Below are 18,510 nucleotides of genomic sequence, written 5' to 3'. Positions count from 1 at the left end.
GAGTAATTTCTAAACAAAACACATTAATGATACCATAACAATATACATATACCCTTATAGTATCGTTGACTAATGAGTAATTTATGAACAAGAAACCTCAATGATATCAATATTGTATATATGTATTGATTTAGTATTAGTTAAACGAAAATTATCTATCTTAATGATACAAATACAATATATGATACTGATTTAATATCAGTTAAGCGAATATAATCAGTCTTAATGAAAGAAGGAATGACCTGTAATTTTTTTATGAGAGAATGGGTATTTCTTGAATCACTTTGAGTTGGATATGGACATGTAATTATTTTAGGTCTAATGGTCGATTTATGTAGTTTTTTTCTTTATTTTAGAGAATCGATAGTTAGTCTAGTGAAATTGTATGTGTCGATGCAATTAGTTTAAACGAAAAAATATTTTGTATCAAACGAATAAATATAATGAATTTGAGCAACAAATACAACGACAAAATAATAATTATGAATCATAATTAGGTAACCTATAGTTACTAATAATAATTTTACTTCAAACTATAGTAATTCATAAAAAATTCTCTATTAAAAAGAAATAAATACATGAAGTGATTGGTGAAAAAAATACAAACTTCCTTTATATTGTTTGATTTATTATTCAAATATAAAATACTATTAAAAAGTAGTCTAAGGGTCAAACTCAAAATATCTCAGGTTTTTCATCGTCTCTTCTCAATTTTTCTTTATCCCACACTTATAATACCTCGTACCTTCAGACTATGAGTTAAATCGTTGATCGCTCAAATATCACTTTGAAAAGGAATCATGTGGTAAAATGCAAGGAGATATCTCGCATATCACATAACAATGATTTTTGTCAGACGTTATGTTACGAGTTTGTGCATGTTCATGCGGTTACATCAAAGGTGATTCAGACAGTATACTTCCAATGCATGCTAGAGTTATTGACAATGACCCATCATGGAGTTGCGATGGGCTCATGTGATTCACATCTCGTGAGATGCGAACCGTAACAACCATCACAAATTACTATGTTTTCATCAAAACTAAAACGTATGAATCTAAATGCACATTAGAATATTATGATGAACATTAAGATTTAGAGGTTTGAATCTGAATATACTAAACATTAAGACGTTGCATTAAGATCTAGATCTTAAAATTAAGACTATTGTCTTAACATTTGAATGTATTAAAAAAATGTGAAATTCAAATAAAATACTAAACTGATACTCCCTCCATGTTATATTTGTAGATGTAATTTGACTTTGTATGGAGTTTAAAAAAAAGACTTTTGAAACTTTTAGTCTAAAATAAGTAATAGATGTTTGTATGGCTATAGATCCTTTTATAATGGGTAAAATAAACATTTTAAAATTATATTGTTACTAAATACAAAATTGTATTTTTTTTAACTGACAAAAAAAGTGAGTCTTATAATTTGGGACAAAGAAAGTATAATATTATATTAATAAGGTATTTAAAGAAAATTATATGGCAATTGATGATGGTGGCTAACTTGTGAATCGATTTGAGATGATGTTGACGGTTGATGACGATTGTGGGCAGTAGCTTATGATATATCAATTGATAGTATTGATTAACCATGGTGGTTAGTGATTGAGAATGTTAATTAAGTGGAATAATATTGACTAACGGCGATAATTATTAGTGGATATAATAGTGATTGGTGGTGCAATTGTAAATGATTGCTAATGGTGATAACGATTAATTTTGGTGACTGACAAAAGTGGTGGTGGTGGTTGGATTGAGAATGATTGTTATGAATTGTACGTGGTGGTTATTAATGGTGATGGTAATTGTGGTTGAAATGGTGGGTATGGGTGACGAGTGAAAGTAGATGGAGCACCGATACATTGTCATCTTTGTAAAAAAAAAAACTTAAATAAACATCTCAATGATATGAAGACTTCGTTATAGATCGCAATCATTCAGATCCATTAAGTGGTTATTACATAAGGAAAATAAACACATTTACTGATTAAGATCTGAACAATTAAGATTACTTAATGACTGAAAATTGAATAGTTAAAATTAAGATATTTATTAAGTGCAAACAGATGAAACCTTATAATATTTTAGTATGTTTAGAGTAATGTATGCTAGAGGCCTTGTTCCGACATTCAATTTTAATTAAGTTATGTTTGAGACTTCATCAACAATTAGTAGCATGTTATCGTGGCATGTATATTTATATTGACATTCATGTCATTTTATATATTTTAACACTATGATATATGAAAAATTTATTTTACGAAACTTATTTTCCTCCAATGCTCTTAAATCACGTTTTCCACTCATCTTAAAATTATGTTCAATGTTTCATGCCATATTATGAATATATCTGGATCAAGAATTATATCAGATATTGATCCAGCCTAAAGTGTAGGTTCGAAATATAACATATCCTATCCCGCATTAATTTTTTTATGCAAACCGCCAACGATCGTCATCACACGCCACTTCTCATAATCTTCTATTTTCTATTGTTCTCATTTGTTGTTCCTAGTCATCTTTCTCCTTTTTATTCGCCATTTTTTTATCCTCTGACACTCAAAGTTTAGATGTAAAGTTTTTTTTTCTTTTGATTAACATTTTTCAATATGTATTCGACAATGGTAGTTATAATTTCTTCACATTTAAATTCTCAATTACATGACATTTTATATTTTAAGAAAAGAATAAAAGCGAGAAAGAAGACAGTCTCAGGGTGCTTGATAGCTAATTTGAGTTTGAGAGAATTATACAAATATTAAATTCTGCATAAGAGATAAGTTAATATTTGATTTTATTGTTAAAATCACATAACTAATAATATATGTATACGTTATGAGAGAATTCATATATCATTTTATTCAAAATAAAAGATGAAATAATAATACATGCTTACTTTGTTTAACTACCAAACCATTCACTGTGTCATGAGATAAAAATAATAATTTCTCATTAGATCCCCAATTTAATAAAATAATATTTTTCTCATCCATCTTCTTCCCATAATAGCATTACTCCCCCCCAAAGGTCCCAATCTATTCATCACTCACTCTCAACAGAGTCACACTACTCAATCTTGCACTTAATCCGATCTCTGTCTCCAAATCCTTCATTCAATCATCCATATTCATCTTCTTCATCAAATCTCTCTTCATATAGTCGTTAATTGATTCCCCAAGTACTGTATTTTTGTAGTATTATTTAAGGTATTTATGGCTTCCGCCGGAAATCCAAACCAGTCCGGTGGAACACCGTTTGATATGCATACTTTCTTCAAGCCTTCAACTCCAGTTTCAACAAACCCGAATACCCAGAACCCCATTAACCCGAATTTGATTTCTTCATTTACGGTTCCTTCAGCTTCTTATCCTCCGCCTACTGCCGGCGGCGCCGGTGGTGGTACAGGAGGAGGTGCCGGAGGACTTTACTACCCACCCCAGACAACCCCTTTTCACCATATTTCTCAATTCAATCAGAATACTCCTCCACAGTATAACAACCATCAACCTCAACATGATGGACATATGCATCCGCAAAGATCTATGTCTTTCCCTGCTCCACCACTTCAACCACCACCCACCCCTACTAGTCCTCACCAGTTCTTGAATCCTGGAAATAACCCGAATCCTAACCCTGGGGCTCGACTTATGGCTTTGTTAAGTGCGCCACCTTCAACTCCTGAAGTTCTTCAGCAACCCACTGTGCAACTTCCTCCTTTACAGCCTACAACTTCTGGGTCTGAGCTTTCTGATTTTTCTGCTTCACCAAATGTTGGTATTGCTCATTCAGGGAGTAGCCCGTTGCGAATGCCGAGTAGGAAGTTACCTAAAGGGAGACATTTGAATGGGGATCATGTTGTTTATGATATAGATGATAGGTTGCCTGGTGAAGTGCAGCCTCAGCTGGAGGTTACTCCCATTACCAAGTATGGTTCGGATCCGGGACTTGTTTTAGGCAGGCAAATTGCAGTTAACAAAAGTTATATATGTTATGGACTCAAATTGGGAGCTATTCGCGTGCTTAACATTAATACCGCGTTGAGGTCATTGCTTAAAGGTCTTGCACAGGTTGGCCTTTTCCGCAAGCTTACATTTTTTTGTTGTAATGGTTCTGTTAATCTATTGGATCTTTTCATTGATGTACCTAGATACATTTGATGTGAATTTCGTACTCTTTTGTTATGTGAACGATTTATGAACATTATAAATACTTGTGCTAGCTGGTATGCATAAAATACTAGTGATGGTAAAATTGTAGAGATTGTACTGCACTCCTATTCGATTCGGAAATAACTTGCCATGCACCACACCATGTTACCATGATTAAGCCATAAATTGAGGTAAGGCAATATATTAGTTAACTTATTTTTTGTTATTTTAGTCATATTAATTATCCGTTGTTCAAGTGTTGAATTTTGTACAAAAGACACATTTTATGCACTTATGCATATATCAGGTTCTAGTAAGTATTTCTCAATTGTGATGTGCTTGTAACAATTGTCTTGTCAAGTTGAATATTTTGTGGATAGGGCCGGATGATGAAAAGTCATCATATTTTGTGGGATTTTCCAAAGTAGAGGGGTTTTATGGAGAAGCTCTAATTTTTGGTACTGTTCATTGAAGTCATGATATTCACTTTTCCACTTATATTCTAGGTGCATGTGAAATTGAAACGTGCATGATTTTTTCATGGGATATTGGAATGTGTCTCTTATTTTTGAAATGTGTGGCATTTGATTTCACACTTTGTTGTCATACTCTGCTGTCACATGTCATGCAGAAGACATATGTTTGGTTCTCTAGACATGGCTCTGAAATAAACTTCATACTGGGTGTGTTGTTGTACTTTCAAGTAAAGGCCATCTTCCTCTCGTTGTTTTTAGAAAAGGGACCATATCTACATGTTTAGAGCTGCTATTACTCTTTGGCCTTTGACTTCTTGGCATGTGCTTATTTTGGATTGTTGAACCGACTACCGAGTACAATTATACTGGTTGTGGTAATGTATAAAACCATTACAGACTAGGCTTATTCTGTAAATAGAGATCAGTAAAATTGTCTTGTTTGGTTTAGTAAGGCAAAAGAAGATCTGTATTTTGTAAAACTTAGTAATTGGAACTTTATCATATGTTTTAACCATTCTTTTGGAGTATGGCATTATTGTATTAATCTAAGTCATGAATTTTCTTTCAGAGGGTCACAGACATGGCTTTCTTTGCTGAGGATGTTCACCTTTTGGCTAGGTAGTGCTCTTCTCTTTTATTCATATCAGGTATTATGTAAGTGATCTATCTAACTTTTCCGTTTTTTCAGTGCAAGTGTCGATGGGCGTGTTTATATATGGAAAATTACTGAAGGACCAGATGAGGAAGATAAGCCCCAAATTACAGGGAGGATTGTCACTGCTATTCAAATAGTTGGTGAGGGGGAATCTCTTCATCCCCGAGTTTGTTGGCATTGTCACAAACAAGTACCATAAATCCTTCTCTCCTTTTTTTGTGGAACTCTTTTCTAGCATAGTTATTCTACTGGATTTCTTCTTAACTAATATTACGCTCTCTTCAACAGGAAATTCTTGTGGTCGGGATCGGAAGACATGTTTTAAAAATTGATACCACAAAATTTGGAAAAGCTGAAGTTTTTTCAGCAGATGAACCCCTCAGGTGTCCTGTTGACAGGTTGGTTGATGGGGTACAACTTGTTGGTACTCATGATGGAGAAGTGACTGATTTGTCAATGTGCCAGTGGATGACCACTCGATTGGTATCTGCATCAGTGGATGGCACGGTTCGTGAAAGTTTTGCTTATTGTCTGTTAAACGGTTTGCATTTATATTTGCTGTCTTTGCTCTATATAGCAGCCATATCATTCAATGCATTTTCATTTGTAAAATGATGATTCAGCAACAAGTCCCTCAAGGCATTGTTTTGTTTTTCATGAGATGGCATCCCATGCATTTTGGAATAACCAACTAACAATTGACATGGGAATGTTTGGTAAGAATATCATGTAAAATATAGTGCTAAAAATAAATATGTTATTATATAAAAACAATATCTAGTTTGTATAGATTCCAGTGTTCTCTTGAACCGACAGCAAATAATGTCCCAAAATGTGTGCAGTCCTTTGTTACTTATGAGGAAATGGGCAATGTCATACTGTAACTGATGGTTTCTTCTTTAGTACTTGCACAGTTTTAGGTTTATGCATCCGTCACCCTTGTATTTTGTTAATGTGTTAAGTTCTGAAGTCAAAACAAAACAAAAAGAAAAAAAGGATGTGGTTGTGTCCTGTGAAAGGGAAAAAATGATCTGATGATGAACTATGGATTATCTTCTGGTTTGATTACTAAGGTTGGTTGCTTCATGACTCATGCATGTGGTTTGTATCTTGTTTTACAGATAAAGATTTGGGAAGACCGGAAGCCTCAACCAATTGCAATTCTCAGGCCTCATGATGGTAATCCTGTTCATTCAGCCACCTTCCTGTCTGCTCCAGACCGCCCAGATCACATCATACTCATCACTGGGGTACGTGCTAATGTAGTTTATAGCAAGCATCTTTTGACAGAAACAAACGTCTTCTTTGACGAATAAGCTGTGTTTTCCTAAAGCGATCATGTTTTAGGAGACTAATTGCTACACATTCAGAAGTTGATCTTGATTTTATTTTATTTTTCTCTATAAGTTTGTGTCTTGGTTGTTTCTAGCGTTTTGTTCTTCACATATAACCGGTCAAAAGCATACAGGGTTTACTTAATCGGGAAATGAAGATATTGGTATCAGCAAGTGAGGAAGGCTGGTTACTTCCTAGTGATGCTGAATCATGGCACTGTATACAAACATTGGAATTGAAGAGTTCTGCTGAAGCTCGTGCTGAAGAGACATTTTTTAACCAAGTTGTAGCATTGTCTCAAGCAGGTCTGCTCTTATTAGCGAATGCAAAAAAGAATGCCATATATGTTGTTCATCTAGAGTATGGCCTGAACCCAATGGCAACCCATATGGATTACATAGCTGAATTTACAGTTACAATGCCAATTTTGAGTTTCACTGGAACAAGTGATTTACTGCCTCATGGTGAACAGATTGTTCAGGTGTACTGTGTACAGACGCAGGCTATTCAGCAGTATGCTTTGGACTTATCCCAATGCTTGCCACCTCCGATGGAGAATGGTGTGGGCTTCGAAAGGACGGAATCTAATGTTTCACGTGATGCTGCTAGTATTGAAGGATATGTTCCTGTTGATCTTCCTGGTAGTAAACAAATGGAGTTCCCTTTAACTAGTGCTGCACCCAAAACTTTAGTGAATGAGAGTGCCACAGAGATTGTAGCTACAGCTAGACCTCTTATGACTGATGCACGCACTGCATTGGCCACCTCTGTGGAATTTGCTTCTTCTATTGCAGAATCTAAATCATCTAGTTTACCCAGTATAACTACTGATACTGATATTGCTCCCTTTACATCACCACCACCTTTGAGTCCTGAGTTGGCTAGAAAACTTTCTGGTTTCAGAAGCATATCAAACAGCTCTGAGCCTGATCTCTCTGTCAATGACCATTTTGGGGATCCTAAAGCTGTTGAATATTCAGTTGACAGGCAAATGGATGCCATTCATCCAAACTTGACTGGCCTTACTTCGTCAGATGGTGACCCAATGAAAAATGAAGATGATGTGTCCCGTGATGATGGTTCTTCGTGTATTAGTAATACAGTTAAATTCAAGCACCCTACTCATCTAGTGACTCCTTCAGAGATATTGATGGCCAAATCATCTTCTGAGGTAAACCATGTTAATGAACATAAAAGCGAGGGACAATCAAGTATCCAGGATGTTGTAATCAACAAGGAAGCCCGCAATGTGGAGGTGGAGGTTAAGAATGTTGGTGAAACAAGATTCAGTCAAAAAACTGATATTGGCTCTCAAGAAGAACTTCATACTTTTGTGTCAGATAACAAGGAGAAACCCTTTTGCTCTCAGGCATCTGATCTTGGAATAGAAATGGCTCGAGAATGTTGTGCCTTATCGCCTGAAACTTGTATTGTCGAGGAATCTAGGCAGTTTGATTGGGTTTCTGGAACTGAGCAGCTGATCCAAGCATCAACAGCCCCTGAAGAAGATCGTGACTCTGCAAAGGAGATCTCTGGAAATAATTTAGACTCAAATGTGCAAGTTTCTGCTCATCAACCTCCAGCTTCTAGTGCCAGAGGGAAAAAGCAAAAGGCAAAGAACACTCAAGGATTTGAACCAGCTTCGCCCTCACCTGGTTCTTTCAAGTCATCTGATTCCAATGAGGGTGGTGTCAGCTCAAGTAACACCTCTATGGAAGCTGCAGTCTCACAAATTTTGTCTATGCGTGAGAAGCTAAATCAGGTGCCTGCTTTGACTACAGGACTGTGCATAAATATGCTAAACTTTCCTTTCTCAAAAAAAAAATGTTAAACTTTAATGGTCTTAATATTCTTGTTATTATTTTGATTTATCATGCTTTTAGTCAGTTAGTATTTCAAATTACAGGTTTTCGTCACTACTTTAATCATATATTTAGATGGTTGCCATTACTTTGAAGTTTCACTACTACTTTTCTTATACAGATGGTGATCCATTTTCCCTTGATATGCCACTTGCGGCTGCTTTTTTTCTGCACCCCATTGCGATTTTTTCTATCTGTTAATTGGTCCTTGTCCTGATCGATTTCCCTCCTAGAATTTGCCCCTAGTTTAGTGGTAAGAGCGCAGCACATGATGTGTCGGTTAGGCATATGTCACAAGCTCAAATGCTGGTTTTAGTGGAGAAGGGTAGAGGGGTGCGGGTCCATTATCCACTTGAGTTTCAAACTATGCGCCATTGGCCCTCAGGGATTTCTCTCCCGAAATTTATTGCACTATTTTCAGTCAAGTTCCGTCATCTAGGTCTCTTTCACGTCTAATTGTTCGTAAAACTACTTTCAGAGAATTCTCTTCTTGGAACATTCAAACTTCTCAAAGTGACGGAAGCTGATTCTTATACATATATTTATTATGTGAGAGGACTCTTTGTCCAACCGTTTTTTGTATTGCATTGATGAAACATTAAAGCATGCCGGAAATTGCGCTTCCTGCAGTTTTATCATCCTAGTTACATTATCGTTTTGTTTTGCTTCTATGCTATTCTTACTTGTTTCCATTTTCTCTCAATGCTGTGCCTTCATAGGTTCTTAATATGCAAAAAGAAACGCAAAAGCAGATGGGTATGATGGTTGCTGTTCCAGTTACCAAAGAAGGAAGAAGACTTGAGGCTGCCTTGGGACAGAGCATGGAGAAGGCTGTCAAGGCCAATTCCGATGCTTTATGGGCCCGTTACCAAGAAGATAGTGCTAAACAAGAGAAATTACTTCGTGATCGTACTCAACAAATAACCAATTTGATATCTAACTGCTTTAACAAGGACATGCCAGGGCTAATTGAAAAAATAATGAAGAAAGAACTGACAGCTGTTGGACAAGCCGTCACACGCAGTATTGTCCCTATCATTGAGAAAACTGTATCAACTGCTATTTCAGAAGCCTTCCAGGTTAATATTATGAAACTCTGGATTTTAAAAAAAAAAATGAATTTGTTCGTCAATGACGGAATGTGAATGGTGCAGAAAGGAGTTAGTGACAAGGCAGTAAACCAACTGGAGAAAACAGTTAGCTCTAAACTTGAAGCCTCCGTTGCTAGGCAAATTCAAGCACAATTCCAGACCTCTGGCAAGCAAGCTCTTCAGGTGAGGAGCATGAGCAGACAATTCTTTATTTAGTTAATGCCACTCAATGTGGGTACAAAGACATTTTCTCAACCTTGTCTATTCACTTATGTTTTGTGGCTCCACTGCAACGCTTGATTGCTAGATTTCCTTCTAACAAGCATAGTAGCTCCTTGAATTTGCTTCCTGAACATCTCAACCTGCTATTTTTCTTTTCTGCTGTCTTCATAGTGCTCCTTCTCCTGGATGCTTTGGTTTTCAAAATTAATGTTGGATGCTACGTACCCAATAACATTCTAACTGTCCTGCAGGAAACTTTGAAATCTACAATGGAAGGTTCGGTGATCCCTGCCTTTGAGATGTCATGCAAGGCAATGTTTGAGCAAGTAGATTTAACGTTTCAGAAAGGATTTGCTGAACACACTGGTTTCGCTCTACAGCAATTTGAGTCCATGCATTCACCGTTAGTACATGCTTTAAGGGTATGGCTTCTGAGCAGTGGTTTTATTATTACCCTTCTGTTTTCTTGCTAATTTCGGGTAGGACAATTCCTTCCTTTTTCAATATATCTAACTTACATTATATTATGCTCTGGAATGGAGAATTATTGGTGGCCAATGATGTACTCCTTCCACGACCTATGTGGATTTTTTTTTTATGCTGATTATCAATTATTTTGTTGCACCATCAACCTAGCTACTTTCTTATTCCTTCTTATTAGACCATCCTTTCTACTCCTTTCGTTCCATTTTGTTTGACACTTTTTCCTTATTAGTCCATTCCAAAAGGAATGACACATTTCTATAATTCCTTAATTAATACTAACAACTTCTATAGGTATAACTACACAAATGTTATGGCATGTTTGAGACCACAAGTTTCTAAGGTGTTATAGGCTTATAGCTACACAAATGTTACGACATGTTTAAGACAACAAGTTTTTTAAATTTTTCTTTCTTTGTTAAACTTTGTGGCGAGTCAAACAAAGTTTAATAGAGGGAGTATTAGTTTTCTAATTAAAGAAGACAAAATGGAATAATGGAATCTACCTGAAGCTCGGGGTAGTAGCTGTTTAATTCATGCTGTGTTCTATAGGCATGTTAACAAAATCCAGGTTCTTCATGTTAACTATTTTCTCTAGGAAAAATGATATATATATATATATATGTCTGTGTGTGTTGATATATCATGTTTTTTTAAAATAAGAAAGTTGATATTCATTCTTTTTTTCACAAGTTGATATTCATGCTTCCACATCACTAAAATAGAGAGCAAACGACAACATTTATCCTTGTAATAGCTGTTTAATTGGAAAGCAGAGGTGAATATTTGTATTCTCTATATAAGGGTCTGGAAGCAGGTTTGCATATGCTGTTATTGAATACATGAACGTAGCATCACAATGAACATTCCCCACTGTCTCCACTCTCCTAGGGGATACTTGGGTTTGGGGTGGGGGCTAATCTCTTGACTATATATAAGGGGGACTTAGGCATGTGTTGGGTCGGAAATTGTGTTATTGCTTTCAAGGTTACTGAGTGATACATGTTCATCTCATTTGTCTAGAGATTTAGTGACTAACTCTTTTAGTGTAGATGTCATGAGATTGTGTGTGGTAATCTTCTTTTGGTTGTTACTTCCATTTTAGATTTGAAAGCTGTAGTTACTTGGAAAAGGAGATTTTACCTTTGGTATATGTTTATGGAGGTTTCGCTGGGTGAATGTAACTCTCAACATTTCTCTGGTGATATAGTTGAATGGATAATTCATTGTACAACAGCAATCCCACACGTGGGGTCTGGGGAGGGTGGTGTGTACGCAGCCTTACCCCTACTTTGATTTGTTGTTCGCTAATAGAAAAAGAAATATGGATTTTACCTTTGGTATATGTTTATGGAGGTTTCACTGGGTGAATGTAACTCTTGACATTTCTCTGGTGATAGAATTGAATGGATAATTCGTTGTACAACAATAACATACCCAGTGTAATCCCACACGTGGGGTCTGGGGAGGGTGGTGTGTACGTAACCTTACCCTTACCTTGTGAAAGTAGAGAGGTTGTTTCCATTGTATGTATGAAAAGTTGTTGCAATGAGTGTCAGTTAACTTTTCTTGGATATACTTGTTATCATTGATAATGGCCAAGTTTATACTCTCTTTGGAATAGCATATGCATTTGACTTTTCTTATCTTTAAATAAGAACTCACACTTGAGTTTATTTTCAGGATGCCATTAATTCCGCATCATCTATGACTCAAACATTGAGCGGAGAGCTAGCTGATGGTCAAAAGAAGTTGCTTACGCTTGCAGTTTCTGGAGCAAATTCCAAGTCATCGAATCCACTGGTTAGCCACATGAGTAATGGACCATTACTGCATGAGAAGGTTCTTTCTATTCCCTTAAATTACTTTTTACTAGATAGAATAATTGATAGCTACTTGTATTCTGCTTTCAGACTTAAATCCTTATTGTTCTATTTCAAACTTTTATCTTCTTTAATAGCTTGAGGCTCCTGTTGATCCAATGAAAGAGTTATCTAGATTGTTGGCGGAGCGCAAGTACGAGGAGGCATTCACTACAGCCTTGCACAGAACTGATGTGTCTATTGTATCGCGGTTATGTTTGCAGGTATACTGTTTACTCTTTATCACTTGTTTATGGACGGTTAAAATATCGGGTAGTTTAGTACTGCTGTTGAATGCTATTCCTTGTACTAGGCAAATGTTTCACCTCCTATCTTTTGAGCTGATAGAAGGATGGACTCCAAACCATCCAAATGATGAAGTTGGAAAATGCTAATTGACTAGTAACTAACCTTATTCAATTAAAAAGTTCTTGTATCTAAATGGATCATTTCAAATTTTGGTGTCTTGATTTCGTAGTTTATTACTTCCTCTGGTTCAATTTGTTTGTATGGTTTTGAATTGACACGGAGTTTAAGGAAGTAGAAAAGATTTTTGAATCTTGTGGTTTTAAACTAAAGAGATGTAGAATGTACCAAAATGACTTTACACGTAGTTTAAGAAAGTAAAGAGGATTTTGTAATCATTTTCAAAGAGTCTGAGCAACATAACTTTTGTCACTGCCAGGATTTGAACCTTGGCCTTTCTTGCTTCATTGGCGACAAGGCCACACTTTTGGTGCATCCTTGAAGTAATTTTCTTTTCCCGATCCATCTTAATGGTTTCCCTGTGCCTTTTACCAGGTTGATCTGTCGGGTATCTTATCAATGAATCCTCTCCCGTTGAGTCAAGGAGTACTTCTTTCACTTCTTCAGCAGGTGGCGTGTGATTTTACCAATGAGACATCTCGAAAATTATCCTGGATGAGGGATGTGGTATCAGCCATAAATCCAACTGACCCGGTGATTGTACTGCACGTGCGGCCTATTTTTGAGCAAGTATATCAGATACTAAACCATCATCGGACTCTCCCTACCACAACCCCCGCGGAACTTTCAAGCATTCGTCTGATAATGCATGTTATCAACTCCATGCTCCATGCTCCATGCTAATGACCTGTAAATGATTTTTCAAGAACAACACACGATTACGCCTGGTGGGATATTAAAGTTTGTACAAATTATTCTGGATTAGACAAAAAGTACTATAGAGTTGAAGCCTTCACCTACCTTTTATGTTGATTTCTACTGTTATTTTTTTTTTCTAAGGTAAAATCTTATAGTTGGGTTGGTTGGATTTTCGGGTTTGTTGAGTATTAGTCTTTTTTTGGGTGGAAGTATTGTGTATAAAATTTTTTGTACTTTGTACATTGTTATCTTTACTGCAATTTCAAGTGGAAGGTTAAATGGTTTCTCTCATAGCCTTATCATGCGTAAGACCATCTCCAATCCAACACCAAATTTTACGTCAAATTCTTATTTGGTGTAAAATTTGGTGTTTTGGAGCTCCAACCCAACACCAAATTTTATACCATTTTGGTGTGTGAATAGTGTTACACCAAACACTATTCATCACACCAATTCACTTTATTGAATATTTTAATATTATTTCATTATACAAAACTTTTAATTAAATATTATATAAATTGTGTGTTTTAATTAAATCTCTTGTATATTTAATTATTTTTTATGTAATATTTTTATAATATTAATTTTAGATATAAAAGTTAGCTTTTTTTTATACATTAATTTTTTCTATATATGACTTTTTAAAAAAATTAAATTTATGTTAATTCTACTATAAATTATAATTGGATATAACTACAACTAACTTTCACAAAAATTAAAAAGAAATGCTACATGATATATTAACTTCATGTATAATGCACAACATGATAATTGAGGATGAGCGTGATCTTAATGCACCAATTCAAGATGTGTCGGGTCCAACTACGACGGCAGAAATGGCAATAGATGAAAATTATCGATTCCAACAATTTCTAGCTCGACATAAAAAAATAAAGGACAAAGAAGCTCATTTTGAACTTCGTAATGCATTAATAGAGCATTTATGGGAGCACTGTAGTGATCTTGAAAGTTGAATATTTATGTAGAATTTAAAATAATTTTTTCAATTATGATTTAATTGTATTTCATTAATGATTTCACTTTTATTTGTATTATCCATTATTATGTATAATATTTGCTAGTAATTTATATTATTTAAAAAATTATAGTATAAAATAATTTTATATTAAACGACTATAAAAGAAAATAATATGAATTATATATGGTGAATGTTTTAGAAAGAATTTGTTTTATGAAGTAAGAAAATATAAATGAAATAAGAAATAATAATATAATAATGAAGAGAGAGAAAAATATTTCTTTTTGATGTAAAATTTGGTGCAGTGGGTTGGAGTTGATTTCTACTAAAATAGTGTTGACACCAAATTTGATGTAAACTTTGGTGTGTGGGTTGGAGATGCCCTAAGGAGTGTTTGATTGACGGTATTAATATGCCCAGATTGAGTTATGCATTTATACAATGTTTGGTTGACGGTATTAAGATGCCCGAATCGAATTATGCATTTATACGATATTTGGTTGACGATATTAATACGCCCGGATCGAGTTATGTAGGAACATATTATGTTAATATAGGATAGCGTGTGTAGAAAAGATATTCATGTATTTGCAATGTAGATGTAAAAGTAGCTAAAGACAATGCTCTTGGAGTGTTGACTCATTTGGTAATATACTAATATTGTATAAGTTTAAGAGGGAATTTTGATAATTTTTTCAACTTGTGAAATTTTCATGTTTAGTGAAAAAATGCAATTTGAGAAATTTAAATTGCATGTTCAAACGAAACTTTGATGTTGAATTAATCTGATTTTAAATCACGGTTTCATATCATATGTGACTTTGAATCAATCATGATTTCATATCATATGTCAAATAAATTTTTAAATTGGGGTGAAGAAAATACTATGTCAAAACGAGCCTTTAAATTAGGGCAAAAAAAATACTATTTACAGAGTTTTTTTTTTGATGAAATTAAAAGAAGTTCTTAACACAAATTATAGCCAATATATCTTATTAATGGAAATAACTGTGGGTTTGAATGAAACTAATTCCAAACTAAAATACTAATAGAATAGTACTAATTCCACATGATTTGTTATATAGAATTCAAATTATAAATACATTATCTTCCCTCTAGTTGGTTATTAGTTTCGTTTCCAATTTCATTAATTTTCATAGCAAAAAATAGTGACAATTTATGTCTCATTTATTAATCAACAATGTAATTATCATTTTTTCCGTTATCAAGAACAATGCTGAAGTTTGTCGTGTTTGATCAAAACCTTGATAGAGCAATGCATGTTGTGTGTGAAAGCAAATGTGGTTCAATAAAAGTAGTTGTCTAAATTCGATATTTAATAATAATAAGAACTAATGCTAGTAGTTAATTCAAGTTAATAAAATCTTAGCCATGTGTTTGCAGTACCTTACATTAGATTTTATTGTAAGAAATTTTATTTATTAATATGAAGATTAATGAATAGTTTGATTCTAATTTGATGTTGTATAATTTAAAAAAATTGTTTTATTTTAAGTATTAATAAATCATAAAAGAAGAAGTAAAAACTAAAAGCTAAAATTTAGCAAGAGTTGGATGAGTTAGGTTATGAATGCATTTTTGAGTTCAAGTAACTTTTGTGTGGGTTGATAACCATTTCAATTATTAACTAAATCAATTTCGATACATTCAAATTCAAACCGACCTTCCATTTGACATCCATGGTTTAAATAAGGCACGTGAAAGAACAAAGTGCCTCAAATGGAAAACTTGACCATCTTTAAGATATAAGTTAGTTTTATTATAATTTATAATTGTATTTATATTATATTACAATTATTACAAAACCGTTACATTTTTAGAGAGAAAAAGTGCTACAAAATATAATGACTATATGTATTTTACTACACAACATGATGATAAAAAATGAGCATGATCTTAATACACCAATTAAAGATAGAGGTGGATCTTTGAGGACATGCACAATTAATATAAATATTTCTTTTCACTATTAAATCATCCAACTTTGAATTCTTAAATTACATTTCAACATATAATGATAACCTAATTGTATACCTTTTTTATGTTGACGTTATATGTAACTTGTACTCTTTCGAAATTTACCTAAATTTGATGGTAAAACAAAATTGTATACCTACAATGCACCTAATTTAAACTCACAACATAGTATATCACAAATTCAAACTAATACAATGCCAATCAAATTTCAAAATTACAACTAAAACAAACTATAAAATAAAAATATATCTAAAATATGAAGAATATATAAATTCTTCTACATGAGCAAATAGAGAAAGACCATAACACCCCCAAGAGCAGTAACAAAACATGAAAAAACAGAAAGTACTGTGGTGGAATTAATCGCCGGTGGGCCCAAGAAATCCGAACCCCACCCATCTCCACCGTCACCCCCACCACCACCAACAGCCGGAGACGGTGAAATCTCCGGTGCAGACGCCGGCGAAGAAATTTCAGAAGGGTGCATTACACGAATAATGATTCTTTGGCCAAAATTACAATTATTTTTCTGGCCACTTATGAAATAGAAGAAGCCAGGATGGCTAATTTTGTAAATTGTCTCTCCATTTTCAAATTTGGAAATTGGGCTTGTTGTGTTGCAGTTGAGATAATTAGCCGGAGTTACTTCAAGTACTGAGTCGCCTTTGTACTTGAAATCTGAAAAAAAAAAAAAAACGATAAATTAACTTAAATAGCCATTCACTCAATAAAAAAAACGAAAGATATATAATATATACTACATTTATTGATTAGTAACTGTAAATATTTTTGTCTAAACATGCAAATATGTAACTTCCCCTTAAAAATGTGTAATTTTCAACATTATTTGATATTCTAACAGGAACGTTACATGTGATATGTGTGAAATTTTTAATATTAGTTGAAAAAAGAGATAACTAAAGCTTACAAAGAGTATCTCCGATATGAAATCGATTTCTAGCAGCCCATTCATTATACGTTTCAGATTCATTACCAATCGGTTTAATCCAACCAATTTCACCACCAACTCGAAACTGAAAAGATGACACGAAGATATTCGAAACAAACATGAACGTAACAACAAGAGAGAGAACGAACACATTAAATCGAAGCGAAACTTCAAAATTAGTAGCCATAACTAGGAAAATAATATGAGCTTAATTGGGTATTTAAAAAGCAAAAGGATGAAATTAATTAGTAAGTGCTAAATAGTTCTCTGTTCGAGTGTAATTTTTTTTGTGTGTATATATAGTGGGATTAATTAGTTATATAATGACAGTTAATTAATTAGTGGATGGGAGAAGTGGTAATTAGTGGGTTTAGTCAGTTTTTTAAAAGGCTTAACAGTTAACATTACGTGACTTATTGGATGATTAATTAATTTTCATTACATGTGAATTATTAGTAATTGAGTAGATTCGACAATTATTAAGTTAAAATTCTGAATCTGCTCCTAGTAAAGTACTATACGTAATAGGAATTGCGAATGATAAGTATTTTATCGTTTTTAGTTGTAAGTTATGGCGTGAGTTCTTAAACTAAAGTTGTTTTTCTTTTTTAAAAAATGATTTTTTTAATACAAATTTGAATTCATTAAATTCAAAAACAGATGTTCTAGAAAAATAAATTTAGACAAAACATCATTACATTAGGATTTTCTGTTACATTGAATTCAAACAAAATCTGTATTTGACTTTGAATTCAAACAATTAAACGTTGACAGATTTGTTTGCCTAATGTTACAACTTTGACTAGGAAACTCATGAAATTAAGTGTTAATTAAAAATGTACGGGCAAATACATATCATATATTTATTGATTTAATATAAATATTAATATAAATTTTTAATATCACTTTTTTCGCTCTTACTTAAAAAGCTTTTGTATTTTTGACAAAGATTCAACTAGCTAAATTTTAAAACATTCGGTCGATCATAATTTATAAATTCAGTGGTCATAGGAAGAATAGACTAGACATCACACAATTTTAGCTTATCGATAATATGATTTTAGATAGGAGGGTATGAAAATCACATATCAAGATAGAAGATTAGTAGGTACGTAGTTGAGCCTTGCCTCGCTTTTCGATAAATTAGACATAGTGGGAGTTCGGTAGCACTGTGTCTGTGGTAGTATTAGTTGTATACATGTAATCTCTTGCTTTTGATATATGTTATTATTTGTTGTCTATCGTGTCTCAGTTACCGTATTATGATATAATTTACATGTTTTCTTCACTATCGTAATTTCTCTTTTTCATAAC

At 33.7% G+C, this 18,510-nt stretch overlaps 2 protein-coding genes across 3 annotated transcripts; one reads left to right on the top strand and one right to left on the bottom strand.

Moving 5' to 3' along the window:
• Positions 1-3,076: 3,076 nt before the first annotated feature.
• On the top strand, positions 3,077-13,542 carry LOC125821208 (enhancer of mRNA-decapping protein 4-like). 2 transcript variants are annotated; one of them, XM_049500626.1, is made up of 13 exons: positions 3,077-4,078; positions 5,204-5,253; positions 5,324-5,480; positions 5,579-5,797; positions 6,412-6,540; positions 6,759-6,803; positions 6,834-8,387; positions 9,207-9,566; positions 9,642-9,761; positions 10,052-10,222; positions 11,967-12,125; positions 12,244-12,369; positions 12,947-13,542. In XM_049500626.1, exons 1-13 carry the CDS (start codon positions 3,224-3,226, stop codon positions 13,253-13,255), a joined length of 4,254 nt encoding a protein of 1,417 aa, XP_049356583.1. In that variant the 5' UTR covers positions 3,077-3,223; the 3' UTR covers positions 13,256-13,542. The 2 variants fall into 2 exon arrangements, with proteins under 2 accessions (XP_049356583.1, XP_049356581.1); XM_049500624.1 differs by having other exon boundaries at positions 6,759-8,387.
• Positions 13,543-16,524: 2,982 nt separating this feature from the next.
• Positions 16,525-17,383, bottom strand: LOC125821247 (early nodulin-like protein 3). Its single transcript, XM_049500667.1, has 2 exons — positions 17,176-17,383; positions 16,525-16,925 (listed from the first exon to the last, which is right to left on the bottom strand). Exons 1-2 carry the CDS (start codon positions 17,381-17,383, stop codon positions 16,525-16,527), a joined length of 609 nt encoding a protein of 202 aa, XP_049356624.1.
• Between the last annotated feature and the right edge of the window lie 1,127 nt (positions 17,384-18,510).

This window comes from Solanum verrucosum, unplaced genomic scaffold (assembly GCF_900185275.1).
Source record: "Solanum verrucosum unplaced genomic scaffold, falcon-dt-bn FXZP01000222.1, whole genome shotgun sequence".
In the NCBI taxonomy this organism is placed as follows: domain Eukaryota; kingdom Viridiplantae; phylum Streptophyta; class Magnoliopsida; order Solanales; family Solanaceae; genus Solanum; species Solanum verrucosum.
Note: the sequence above shows the minus strand (reverse complement) of the source record. Positions and strands in the feature narration are given on the sequence as shown.